This window comes from Branchiostoma belcheri, unplaced genomic scaffold, assembly GCF_001625305.1.
Source record: "Branchiostoma belcheri isolate BF01 breed outbred unplaced genomic scaffold, Haploidv18h27 scaffold452, whole genome shotgun sequence".
Taxonomy (NCBI): Eukaryota; Metazoa; Chordata; class Leptocardii; order Amphioxiformes; family Branchiostomatidae; genus Branchiostoma; species Branchiostoma belcheri.
The window spans coordinates 2,101-15,232 of NW_017804079.1; the positions used below are offsets into that span (position 1 = coordinate 2,101).

The following is a 13,132-nucleotide window of genomic DNA, read 5'->3' on the forward strand; positions in this document are numbered from 1 at the left end:
CTTTATGGATTATGATGATGTTTGGTATGTCAGTAGATTTTAGGAAGGTGAAAGTAAAGGTTAAAACTTGGGCCTCCTGGTGGCAGACCTTGGTGCTGCAACAGAATTTCCGGATTTTGTATCTTCTGACTTGAGGCGGCACAACACAGTATTAGCCCTATGGGGATTTCTATAGTTAAGGACCCCAAAGTGACTCACTTCGACTCACGGAAAATCATACTAGGGTGCACAAGCAAGGTTCAGAATTTTGATATGTTTAATTTCAGGGTAGAGTGTACAAAATATGTGAAAATGAGCTTGAATTTGCCGGCTAGTTCTCTTCTCGCGCCCTCTTTTATTAGCGCCACTGCGGAGGTCATGGAACTGCAGCCGACGCACAGTACTAGGCGGGACAAGTATCCAAGCGCAAATCTACGCCGACTCAACACGCACCATAATCCAACTTTTACAGTCTCAAAACTGACGTATTCCTCTAACATTTACCACAGGTTCTGTCTCGATGCCATGCACAAAACAATCTCTGCACCCTTCCCTAGTATTGTGTAGCACTACTTTGTGCCCGGACTACTTTTGACTACAGGGTTCGCCCATGAATACTGTGTTGTGCGGCCTTGAGCATGCTATCATCTTAATTTCATGGTGGCTTTTCATGTTAGAAACAAGACTTAGGCCGACTTTAGACTGACGACGGTACATAGTCGCACAATAATCATTGTGAGCAACGGCTTTCTTTAGACACATGACCAGCTAGGAAGCGTGGCGGACACCCGCAGCGCAAGGTGGCACGCCGCATGAATTCAAAATGGCGAGAGAACCCCCTTGTTTTCGTCATGATGCAGCAGATTGTTTTTTATATAATAACTCGCGTTGCCGAGTTCGTGCCCAAGAAAGGGTTATGAGCCGCATATACCGAGATGGGAAATACCTAGATTTGAACCCAGCATTCGATGCTGCCGCCAGAAGGCGGATCGGTACCGGAGAAGTAGCGATTCGTGGTAGGGGATCGCACTAGGCACGTTTGACGACATTCAATGGTATAACAATACTATAGGCTATTCTATAGAATAATCTGAATGTTTTTGGACGGAAAAATAATGCTTGCAAGCTCATTTGCATATGATCAGTGACATCTTACTTCCTTCGCCGGCAACGGTTCACTTTATAAATTTAGACGGAGGAAAATCCGTCTCGGATCCCCGCTGAAGAATTGCACAATAGGGTCCAAGGTGGTAGTGACGACGATTCGAGGATTACCGTTGTGCGACTATTTTGATCGTCTTTAGACGGTGTTAAAATACCGTCACTGGCAACATCTTGACAAACATTCGTACGACTATTCAACCGTCATCAGTCTAAAGTCGGCCTTAGTGGTGTTGGTTTGGTCCGGTAGGTTGTTCTGGAGCTGATGGGTAGTTTCTGGCAAAATCTTTGAAAGTGGATTAATCAAGTAGAAATAAGTGACGAATTTTCATGATTGTTGGTATGCAGATAGCTTAGTCAGACAGCTACACAATCAAATACAAAGTTTGCAAATGAGAACTTAATTTGCATAATTCATGAGAAATGTTACATAAATACATTGTTTTACATGATAGGACTTTGATACATCTATGGCAAGTGGGACATTGACAATACAAATAATTGATAATAAAATGTTGGGACAAAACCTTGCAAAAAGATAGGACTTTTGCATATGAAATTTATGGCATTTGAGTTGTGAAAACCATAATTACGTAAAATAGATTTTACCACATAATCATCACATTTCCATGACCAATGAGACAATCTCCCCCCCCCCCCAAAAAAAAAAAATTACAAACTTGGCACTTAATATTTCATTGTACTTTTGAGGTCTCCAAATTCTTGTTGTAGAGTTGTTTTGCATAATGCAGTTCTAAAGAAGTTGCGAAGTCTCTTTATGTGGTCTGTTGGCAGCCTGGCTGTTGGCTTCTCTTGCAGCATTTCATATATAGAGTCAGTGTCCAGTGCCTACAGCCCTACTTTGTGGATGGTACTAAGTCAAGCAGTCCTCCCAGAGCAGATTCTGTTTGAACAGGTGCGATTATCCCTCCTCCCTCCTTGTCTTCAGTTCACACAGGTGCATCCATTTAACCCTCTTAATTACCTCCATGAAAAATGGAGGTATTGTTTTTGTCGCGTCTGTCTGTCTGTGTGTCTGTGTGTTTGTGTTTCCGCACATTTGTAGTCAGCATAACTTCATAATGCCTTTATGGATTATGATGATATTTGGTATGTTGGTAAGTCTTAGGAAGACAAAGGTCAAGGTCAAATATGGGCCTCCTGGTGGATGACCTTGGTACTGCGGCAGAACTTGTATCTTTTTGTATCTTTTGTCCTGAACATGCTATGGTCTTGATGTTTTGGTGACAGATAGCTTTTCCTGTCAGGAATAAGTGGTGTGAGTTTGGTTCCCCTAGCGGCTTGTTCTGGAACTGCAGGGCACTCTCTGGCGAAATGTTTAAAAGCCAATAAGTCCAGATAGGAACAACAGATTTTCATCATTTTTGGCAAATTATGCAAATGAGGACTTTATTTGCATGATTAATGAGGAAACTCTATAATTACGGTGTTTTACATTATACTACTTTTCATACGTGTAATGTATGTAACCTATGGCAGGGGGAACATCAACAGATACTAATTATGCAAATGATGACCTAATTTGCATAATTAATGCAAAAATTCTACGATTTCTTAAATGGTGAATGATGAGAATGTCATACTTGGGACATCTGTAAGTTAATCAAAAGTTAACATACATCACGATGCATACATCATGTTAATGCAGAGGTCATTTGCATAATTAAAGAAGAAATTTACATTTACATATCAAGCCCATATATCATGGAGGTATGAGATCTCGGAACTCTTGTTCTCCTTTTTGCACTCTACATCTGTTTGAGAAGCATTGGTGATACTTTTCTTTCAATACAGCTATTGATTATGGTTGTTACCTGCTATCACTGTTTAAGGAATCAAATGTCTAAAATAGCTTTAGAGTTAGTGTTAGAGTTGGATGGGAATGATTTAAATGTGACAAGTCGTTTGGTGGGAATATTACCAGGTGTGCTAGACATCAGGTGCCCGCAAAGCTGGTGTGTCATGCCAAAGGGCATTTATACTAGATGGCTGCATCAGATTTGGTATTTGCCTATTGAAGTAAAGGTCCTCATATACATTTTCTAATTGAGATGCAGGTGAGTGCTACTGCTACAACAGTTACTGCTCCATTACACAACAAAAATGCCCATAGTTGGACATGTGATCATGTGATTTTGCCACTCTACACCGTCGTATGATGTGATTTGTTACACAAAGAATGCAGTAAATAATACAGAGGTCTGAGGGGGAAGCCTGTACTTGGGAAGGCCTTTTTTTTATATCTACAGATCAATTGGATAGTTGTCTTCCTCTGCAGGCTCTCATTTGGCTGTTCTCAATTGTCCATCTGCATGTCCTCTGGTTGTGTGAAGCCCTCAGGCTGGTGGTTGGTGACAGGACAGCTAACTGACTGTCTTCCCTTCTCTTCAGCAGTGTCTGTTCTAGCAGTCTCAAGTCTTTCAGCTCTTCCATTGTGCCAATGTTCTCCCAGTCTTTTACGGGGAAGCCAGCTGAGCTGAGCTGTCCTTTGAGTTGGTCATCAAAGTAAAAGTAAATTACATAAAATGTACTATGTACTCAGATATAACATCTCCTCCAAGCCATCTGTCCTGTTTGTAACTTCTGACTAAATTATGTTATAAATTGATGTTGCCTCTCCATAACCGTAAAAGTACTCCACTGTAGCTAAGATTCTCCGAGCAGCCAGACTTGATAGGAATTGTCCACAGCAATCAAGGAAGGAACAACCATAAGAGACCCCAGTGATGACCCTTATCACAGGGCTGTACAAATGTAATTCCTACCAATCACAATCACCTTCATTTAATCCTATAAGGGGTAGCTGTACCTGTGGGTTGTGGGTACATGGGGTCGGCTAGTACTCAGTAGCCTGGCCAGAGCCATGCAGGCAAAGACCTTCCCAACTATGTTGAAGAGAGAAATTCCAGTTATTGATATATATGAGTTATTGCAGTCGTTTCTGTCCTCTTTGTTTTAAAATACATATTGCATGTTCTGTAGTCTTGCCGTCTTCCCAGCACAAGCAGAGAAGTTTTGCAAGTGTGGAAGGAGCATTGTTTTCCCTCCTTTGTTTGATTAATTCTGGTGGAATCGTGTCATTTCCTGTTGCTTTTCCACTGGTATCAGGCCATAGTGGGCTCTGCATCCAGTACTTCCTGAACTGGCATTGTTGGGGTGCTGTTTAAGGCCTCTTCGAATACTTCTTTTCGTGGAGTACAGCTCTAAGTAATGTTCAACCCACCAGGTAATTCAACATAAAGACAATGTAATGTTAGAAGGCCTCCATATCTCCCTGTGTTTCTATTTCTACCAGTCATTAAATTGAGTCCTATTTGGGAAAGCCTGCAGGCCAGGTAATTATTAAGTAAACCCCAGGAAATTGGAAACCATCAATGGGCTTCACTGAGTGACCTAGCTGGCAGCCAGAAGTGATCTTCTTACTCCTTCAGGGAGAGGCCAACTGTACTGTTACAGTAGCTCTTCCCTGCAGTAAAAAGATTTATAATCACATTCCTTCTCAAGATAGAAATGTCAAGTACTCCAACCCACCAGGCTGGCATAGTTCATCCATGATCATGAAAAGAAACTGATACTTTTCTCGGAGATATGTTGAATTACATGTAGGAGTTGCATTTCCTAAGAACATTCATTCCCCAATTAACTTTGTTGGTTCTTGGATTTATTTTTTTCAGAAAAAATATGATGTGACACAGCAAGAAGAAAAGAAAAAGCAAGTCAGAGTTCCATGACCACAGTGAATTGCATAATTGATATCAGTTGATCATATTCTGCACCCAATGACTGTTTTATTTATTCATCTGTTAATTTAGTTATTCATGTTTTCTTTAACCAGGGTAGCACTACTCAGTGACTTAGTACTGCTTTTCTAATTATCAGAATTAAATTGAGTTTTGTACGTACAATTCTATAAACTAGTAGTATCATGTCAAGGGCTGGGGTTGTCCATAGAACTGTGTAAATATCTGCTAGGGTCATCAAGTTTAGATGGTGCATTAGTTTGCACTGAATTGCATAGTACTACATGACATGTAGTACTACGCAATTCAGTGACTACTGTTGGTTTGTTACATTTATAATATGTACAGCTAATGTCAATGCTTTGTCTTTTTATTGTTTTATTGTACGCAACTAGTGACCGCCATTATTGTGACCGCCATTGTTGTATTTGTATTTTTTTGTCACAAGTACAATGTACTAGTTGCGTACAATAAAACAATAAAAAGACAAAGCATTGACATTAGCTGTACATATGATATTATAAATGTAACAAACCAACAGTTGTACCAAGATCAACCACCTGTCAACAATGCAGAATGAAACTGGCTGGTCACTGTATGAGACCCTCTGAAATTCCTGTAAGTTAATTAGCTTCAAAAGCAAAAACACCCACTATACAGGTCAAAAAAAGTTGCTAGGAGGCACAAAATCACAATATAATGCTCTAAGCCCCAACAGCTTTCCACTACTGAAAAATCTTTGACCTGACTCACTCACTCACGCACTCATTTCTGCATGCTCTGAGGAGTTTCGCACCCCCAGCAAACAGTCCTCCAGGTGCTTACACTCAATACCTAAATAGCCCCTAGGAGGCCCATTATTGACCTTCATCTTTGCTTTCTCTGCCCAGTCACTAGATATTATTAAGAACTTAGTAATACGCTTGTTAAGCTGGTGTGTTACACCAAAGGGCAGTTATACGGGCTATACTGATACAGATCCAGAAGAACCATCCGCATCTCTTCCATGTATTTTGTACACAAGCAAAAACACAGAAGAATAAAACCTGCTGCAGCAATGTAGGAACATAACAGGAAAACCATTTTCGAACTTGACCTTCCATAATCACTTGTCGCCTATCAAATATTATGAAGATCCATTCACAGATTCTCGATCTGCAGCTGTACACATACAATGAACAAATGCATAAAAATCCCCCTGCAGTACCATTGCAAAATGCCAGATTTACCGTTTTTGGCCTTGACCTTCTTTTTTACCAAATATCAAAATGTAAAACTTCTCGAAGGCCTACACCACAGCTGCTACAGCAAGCCTAAAACCCCAAAAATATACCCTTCTGATAAAGGCAATTACTAAATCTTCTTCCAATTTCAAAAATTATGGTGTTAATCAGATGTAAAAAGTTTTTTCAGTTTGGAGTGCACCTCCTTTGTACACAATGAAGTGTTTTATCAACAACTTCATGGAGCCACAATGGGCTCTCCAGTTTTCACCGATCATCTGCATGTACATGGAACATACGTGTATAGAATAATTGGCTATCAACACTGCCCCCACCCCCAGTTATGGTGGTATCATTATGGGGACGACACACAAAGTTGAAGAAGAAAGATGCCCAAGAATTTCCAACAGGTAGGCTTTAGTATGCAATTTGGAGAAATTCGAATGTCACGTTTCACCATATCGCATATCGATTTTGGCCACCCGAGAGTGAAGATGCGCAGATCACCCACATGTTTGATTTTGTCCACCTGAGAGCAGAAACATGCAGATCTCCAAAATGAGGGGCAGGCCACCATGTGTGTGCGAGCGAATTTCACTGCTTGAAGGCGGGAACTCGCAAATCGCCGAGATTCAACATTACGTAACAAGGTTTGCATTCGGTGCAATCATCTGCGCCTGTTGCCCCTGCCGCTGGTGCACATAACCGTGCTTCTATTCCATATTTCATTAGAGAATTTCATTGAAAAAAATATTAACCCAAGGACAAAACTCCCCAAGAGTATTTTTTTCAAACCCCAATAATTAGCAGTAACAATGTTTGTGGACACGTGTAAATATGCTGCCTTTTTTTTCAGTGTACTTGACTATCGTGTTATAGCAACGTCCTTGGTTATAGGAATTTTTCCCAATGTTTTTGCACATCTGTAACGTAACCTCATGCCTGCTGGATTGCACATTCGGTGGTAAGATATTATATTAAGTAAACAAAACAGAAAAACTGCAATATAAAGTTGACAAACCATAGAAACACTTGCCTGGGCAAGCGGTGACAAAAGAAAATGTCGATCCAATTGATGCGGCGGTGATCGTTAAAACGTTTTAAACGTTACATTATAGTAAAATGCAGGCAAGATCAATGTTCCTTCCGCCATTCCAGCGGTGTGTATCGGTAATTCCCATCCGGCATGAGGTAAATTAGTACTCCTCCCACTATCCTGTGATGTTACCGCGGCCTGCATATGAATGCACAAATCTGACGAGTTAGTCAATGCGATACTAGCGCATTTCTTAACGGGTTAGTAACAAAAAAGTAACCAGTTAGTAACGGAAAACTAACGAGTTAGAAACGTGATCATAGTAACGGTGGTTAGGGTAACTATAACGGGAACGGTACTGTTAGTACATGTATATACAAGTCATGTATAGCATATTCAACATCTGATATATGTAGTTGCATAATTTATGTATGATATACAATCATGTCAATCATATGTAGATTATTCAATATATGAATGTAGTGTTTTATAGTATATGCGAGTCACGTACATCTTATTCAATGTTTATGTATAGTGTCAGTGTATTTAATTAATGTATAGTCAATATGTACAAATGTATGTATGACATAGTTTTATAGTTCATCTATATATATATATGATTATATACTTATGTATAGTTTCTTTTTCTTTGCAATTAGACCTTCAAAATGTATCAATTATCTGCACTCTCACTCAAGATGACAATACAGGTGCTGGGCTTGGTAAAAATTTTAATGTAACATTTCAAATCCACCGAGACCAAGCCCATAGGGAGACAGTAGGGTGGGGAGAGTGCAGTAAGTGTAGTAGTGAGGCCAGAGGCGGAGGGAAGGAAGCCGAAACAAAGGCCGCAAGGGCCGAGGGGCTAACAATGAATCCATAGAACAAGCGCAGAGAGGCTAATAGTGAATTGGTACAACAAGAGCCGACACTGCGGTGCGGCGACAACTGGCTAACAAGGAGTGGGCTAAAGAACCGAGCATATTGCGAAATTGGTAGATAATAAAGGCGAAACTGACGGACAAACTGAACAACGGGAACTACTAGGTACTAACATGGAAGTTCGCCAAGTCTATTATGTAAACGGTACAAAACTGGCTCGGAGCAGGGCCGCTAGTAGCAGTAACGGGAGATACGTAGGACTGCCCTGTCAGGCCTAATACAGGTAGTCAAACTAGTGCTAAGACATGATATATATACATGAGAACAAGATGCCGCACAAGGCATCGGATAAATCAATAGTAGAACAATAAACGAGAGTTCGCGTAGAGTTCGTATGAGTCTATACTGCGTCCCGGTCCGGTTCCAGGAAACCTTGGGTGATTCTGGTCGCAAGTAGAGTAGCGAACGAATGTCGCTGCTCGAAGGAGCTGTCAAGGTACGACTGGAAAGCGTCCGAGCTCCAGTCACCGAGCAGTTTGATGAGCTGAGGATCTGCTCCGCAATGCCAAGCGAATGTCGCTCCGCCGCGGCGGAAACTATGGCCGGAGTAGTCACCTGACGGCAGCCCAGCGGCCGCGAGCAGAGTTTTGAGATGTGCCACCAGAGAGTCATGTGTCAATGATACCAACCTGCCCGCCGAGCCCGGCACGAGGAAGGCTGGAGAGTCCGATCCAACCGGGAGGAGGCTGCACATGTTGACGTACGCATGTCGTGGGCACAGGGGATGGCCGGGAATGGCCGGCACAGGAAGCAGCAGGACCCTCTGCTTGAACTGTAGAGTCTTGGACCATGTTATACGCACCACAAGTCCGTCCGAAGCGACACGGATAGCACCCCGAGTCAGGTGCTTGCCTGGGTCAAACGCAGACGTCGTCTTAGGCACGAGATTCGACTTCCGAAGTAGGGTGAAGAAGGCAACGGTGTATGCCGCCCACAAGGTGGCATGAAGCGGTCTATTTAGATCCAGGTGATCCCGCAGCCGTAGTAGGATAGCCGGAGTAATCGGAAGTTTACGCTGCGGAATGTGCGGGGATTGTCGGCGGAACGAGGAAAGGACAAGACGTAGCTCGAACGCGTCAGATGGCGGAGGCTCGCACCCTTGGAATCGTTGGAGCAGTCTGGCACCGTGGATGTAGATCTGGACCGTGCTGGGGCTCTTCAATGAGCGTGAGAGGAACTGAGCGTATCTGGTCAGAGTCCTCGCGTCTGTGGGAATGGCTGGAAGCCGGAAATACTCACAAAACAACAGGAACGCTTTCCACTGAGTCCGTAAGTTAGCGTAGGTACCGGCGGCAAATGCAGACCTCTTGGCCGCCTCAACTTCATGGTCCAAGCGCTGAAGCTGCGTGTGATGACCTGTAAAATTACAACTGAGTCAGTAAATCGAAGTGCTGCAACGATACTTCTACCTCACAGACGTGCATGTGTGCTGATCAACGCAGAAACTCGTTCTGGTGGTAGTTGGAAGACGTCCAGCGACTGAGGTGATCAGCAAGTCGATTCTCGAGGCCAGGGATGTGAATGGCGCGAAGCTCGAACTGCCCTACGGCCGCACAGAGCCACAGATTCCGTAAGCAGGTTTGGAGGAACGGGGAGCGGCTCCGGCCAGAGTTCAACACAGTAACCGATGCTTCATTGTCACACATGACTACTATCCTGCTGCCGGCCCAGTGTTTGCCCCACAGCCGTGCGCAAACCAAGATGGACAGTAGCTCCAAACTGTTGATGCAAGGGTTTGACGCGAGCACGGAAGGCGGAAAAGTGGCGTGGAAGTATTCCCCAGTGCTGTGGAGAAAGCCGCGGCAGCCTGTCAGACAGGCGTCTGAACTGAAAACAGCGTCGGGTTCCGTCCAGCCGGTCCGCGGAAGTAAGGAGACACCGTTGTAACAAGGTAAGAACGTAGACCACCATAGAAGGTCTTTGCGAAACTCACAGTCTATACCCAGCCGCTGGTGACGATCCGAATAGCGTCGCAGGAACAATATCATCCGTGAAACGAACAATCTTCCAGGTCGCACGCATGACCCCAAGAAGTGTAGCTTTCCCAACAGAGACTCGACCTCATTTCGGCGAACACTGGTCTTGACACGCCAACGGTCCAACTCAGCCAACGTGTCGGAAAGTCTCTCCGGTGTCACTTCGATAGTCATGCGAATAGAGTCCACTGTGCGACCGAGAAAGACAATACGAGTGGACGGCGGTGTGGCTTTGTCGTCCGCCTCGATTAGTCCGAGGTACCGTAATAGCCGACCTAAAGTATCGAACGCTAACTCGGCCCTGTGCGGAGAGTCTGCGCCGCCGAGATCGTCCAAGTAGTTGACACAACGAAATCCGCATCTATTATATATGAACGCGACGGCGTCGGTCGTGCGCTGACACGCCTGTGCGCTATAACGTAAGCCGAAGGGACAGACCACGTCCGCGTAAGCGTTACCACGCCAGGAGAATCCCAACAGGTGATAATCTGCAGGGTCCACGAACAACTGTCTGTATGCGCGGCGAAGGTCACGTTTAAACATGAGGCAGCCTGTGCCGGCGTTGACAACTAACGCAACGAAATCATCCATGGAGGGGTAGCGAAGCCGATGTGGCTGACCGAGATAGGTCCCGGTGGGGATCCCGTCGTTAACTGAAGACCCGGGCGGGTAACTAAAGTCCACTACGATGCGACGATCCGGAGAGGCTTTCTTCGGCACCGTCTGCAACGGATTGCACACCAAACCGGGACTGAACGTGGCCGGCGACAACGGCCCTATTGTTGCTCCGTGCGACAACTCAGTGCTGATGAACCTGTCCACATGACTGGAGTACTGCAAAGCCGAGGGGTGGTTGGTGCGCGGCACTCGCGGTTGTGCGGATGACTCGTAATTAACTGGAAAGCCGAACTCCAGGAAGTCACATAAGACAGTGTCATGAAAACCATCTAGGAGACCCCGCCATGCGGAAACGTGTAGCTTGGTGGGTACTGGAATGCGCTCGGACTTAAAATTGGGTACGCCTGACTGTCGAACCCGAGCATGCCAACTCGCGAAGTCCGCTACGCTGGGTGTTGGCCGATCCGCGGGGGAATCCGTGAGGAACGTACATAAGTTCATTCAATAACTTGACAGCAGAAGAATCGAAGTCCATTCCGCTCGTGCGGAGATCTGACAACATTACATCCTCACCTGAGGAAATTACTCGGGACGCTGGCCGAGCCAAGTCCGATCCGCTTGAGCGGACATTTGACAACAATACATCCTCATGTGAGGAAATAACTGGAGACACTGGCTCATCCAGAGCCGACCCGCTCATGCGGAGATTTGACAACAATAAATCCTCTTGTGAGGGGACAGCACGTGCTGCAGTGAGTAAACTACACGGCTCCGACACGTCTGAAGAGTCCGGCTGTGATAAGCACTCTTGCGTAACACTATCACTAAGATAAACAACGTTCATGTCGCAATCCGAGAAGAAGCCAGAAGGGCACTGTTCAATGAGATCGGGATACAATGAAATACTAAATAACAAATTGTCACGTACCGAATGTTGCAAATTGTCACTCACAGAATGTTGCAAATAGTCACTTACAGAATGTTGCAAATTGTCGCTGACAGAATGTTGCATGTCCGGAAGTAGTCATGCGGAAGACGACTTGACGTTGGCCCCGTTATCGGTAGATGAAGCACGTTTCTCTTCGGCTTGCTTCCTGTGGCAGTCAGCGGCTGAGTGTTTGAACCTCTGCGAGGTCTTTTTCCAGCAGTAAGAACAAAGGTGGTCAAAACGACACGTATCAGCGGCGCACTCGTTCCTAGAGAACCGAAAGCAGAAGCGTGGAGGATCGGATTTCTTGGGCTGTCGACTCGCGGCGGACCCGGCAGGCTTGATCTTGAGCGGATCGGCATCAAAGTAAATCTCCTTCAGGGCTACCCAGTCGTCCGACCATGAGCCTGGCTTCCGGAGCGCTTGCTTGACCGCCGCTGCATGAAAAGACCGAACCACGGTCCAGTCATACCTAGCCAGTTTGTTACACGTATATTCCAACAGTGCTATGCGCCCCATCAGTTCATAGAAGGCTAGGGTAGGCCGGGATTGCGCAATAAACCCATACAGCCAGCCAGGAATTCTTCCATCTCGAGCTCGTCATACTTCTTCGTTTCCGCTGAATGAAAACTATGGACGAAAGACTCAGGAGAAAGGATTGCCTTTAAGTTACCTTTCTCTGGCTTCTTGCCCGCGCCGACAAGATCCCCATACTTTGTGGATACGAGGCTCTGAAGCGCGGCATCTTCGCGGAGCTGGGCTAACGTAATGTCTGCGTGCCCGAAATCCACATGCTTGCGTTCGTCTTCTTGAGTTTCGTCCGTCTTGCTCCCGTCCTTGGCCGGAGGAAGTGGCGAGGTTGTAGTGGTGTCTGTGGCCAATTCCTTCTCTAGCGCATCCACTTCCCGCTGAAGCTTCTTCAACTCTAGGCGCTGGGTAAGCTCTGCCTTGCGCTGTTGTAGCTCGGCCATGGCGCCTTGCATGCCTTGACCCACAGCGCCGTTGTCTTCCAGAATCCCCGTGCAATCCTTGCCAGCAACGCCCGATTTGTGCAGGGCGACGTCCAAATGGCATCCTGGACACTTCTTCGAACGTTTGGGAGCCATATCTTCCGAAAAATTGTCGGATTTGAACGAGAATTTTTGAGGATTTTTTCGAGGATTTGCTAGAGTGACTGCACTAACAGCACGCTACTAGAACGGAAACCGAATGCGACCTCGGGTCGGAGGTCAGAAGTCATTTCCGTGCAGTCAATTAACTGATTTGGTTCTGCGCCCCAAATACTGACAAATCTCTTTATTAGTATTTGCATACCTGCAATAAGATTGTGAGATATTATATTTTTGAAGGCTAAGTTGAAATGTCTTGATATTTGGTAGGTGGGTAGGTCTTCATGAGACGTGGAACTGATTAAATTTTGGGCCCCCTAGCAACTTGTTATGGTACTGCAGCTGACCCGGTTTTGATATCTCGTGATATATCTAGACATGCTAAGGTGACGAAATTTG

At 45.1% G+C, this 13,132-nt stretch overlaps 2 protein-coding genes across 2 annotated transcripts; both read right to left on the reverse strand.

Annotated features, from left to right (window-relative positions):
- Positions 1–7,840: 7,840 nt before the first annotated feature.
- On the reverse strand, positions 7,841–10,252 carry LOC109478866. Its single transcript, XM_019780680.1, has 2 exons — positions 10,198–10,252; positions 7,841–9,458 (listed from the first exon to the last, which is right to left on the reverse strand). The coding sequence occupies exons 1-2, from the start codon at positions 10,250–10,252 to the stop codon at positions 8,443–8,445; spliced, it is 1,071 nt and encodes a 356-aa protein (XP_019636239.1). The 3' UTR covers positions 7,841–8,442.
- Positions 10,253–11,720: 1,468 nt separating this feature from the next.
- On the reverse strand, positions 11,721–12,908 carry LOC109478867. The gene is made up of 2 exons (XM_019780682.1): positions 12,298–12,908; positions 11,721–12,061 (listed from the first exon to the last, which is right to left on the reverse strand). Exons 1-2 carry the CDS (start codon positions 12,728–12,730, stop codon positions 11,721–11,723), a joined length of 774 nt encoding a protein of 257 aa, XP_019636241.1. The 5' UTR covers positions 12,731–12,908.
- Between the last annotated feature and the right edge of the window lie 224 nt (positions 12,909–13,132).

Coding starts and splice junctions, on each gene's coding strand:
- LOC109478866 (XM_019780680.1), bottom strand. CDS start 10,252: ATGACTATCGAAGTGACACCGGAGAGACTTTCCGACACGTTGGCTGAG. Junction 9,459..10,197: donor CACGTTGGCTGAGTTGGACC/GTTGGCGTGTCA, acceptor GTAATTTTACAG/GTCATCACACGCAGCTTCAG.
- LOC109478867 (XM_019780682.1), bottom strand. CDS start 12,730: ATGGCTCCCAAACGTTCGAAGAAGTGTCCAGGATGCCATTTGGACGTC. Junction 12,062..12,297: donor GGGCAAGAAGCCAGAGAAAG/GTAACTTAAAGG, acceptor CTTTTCATGCAG/CGGCGGTCAAGCAAGCGCTC.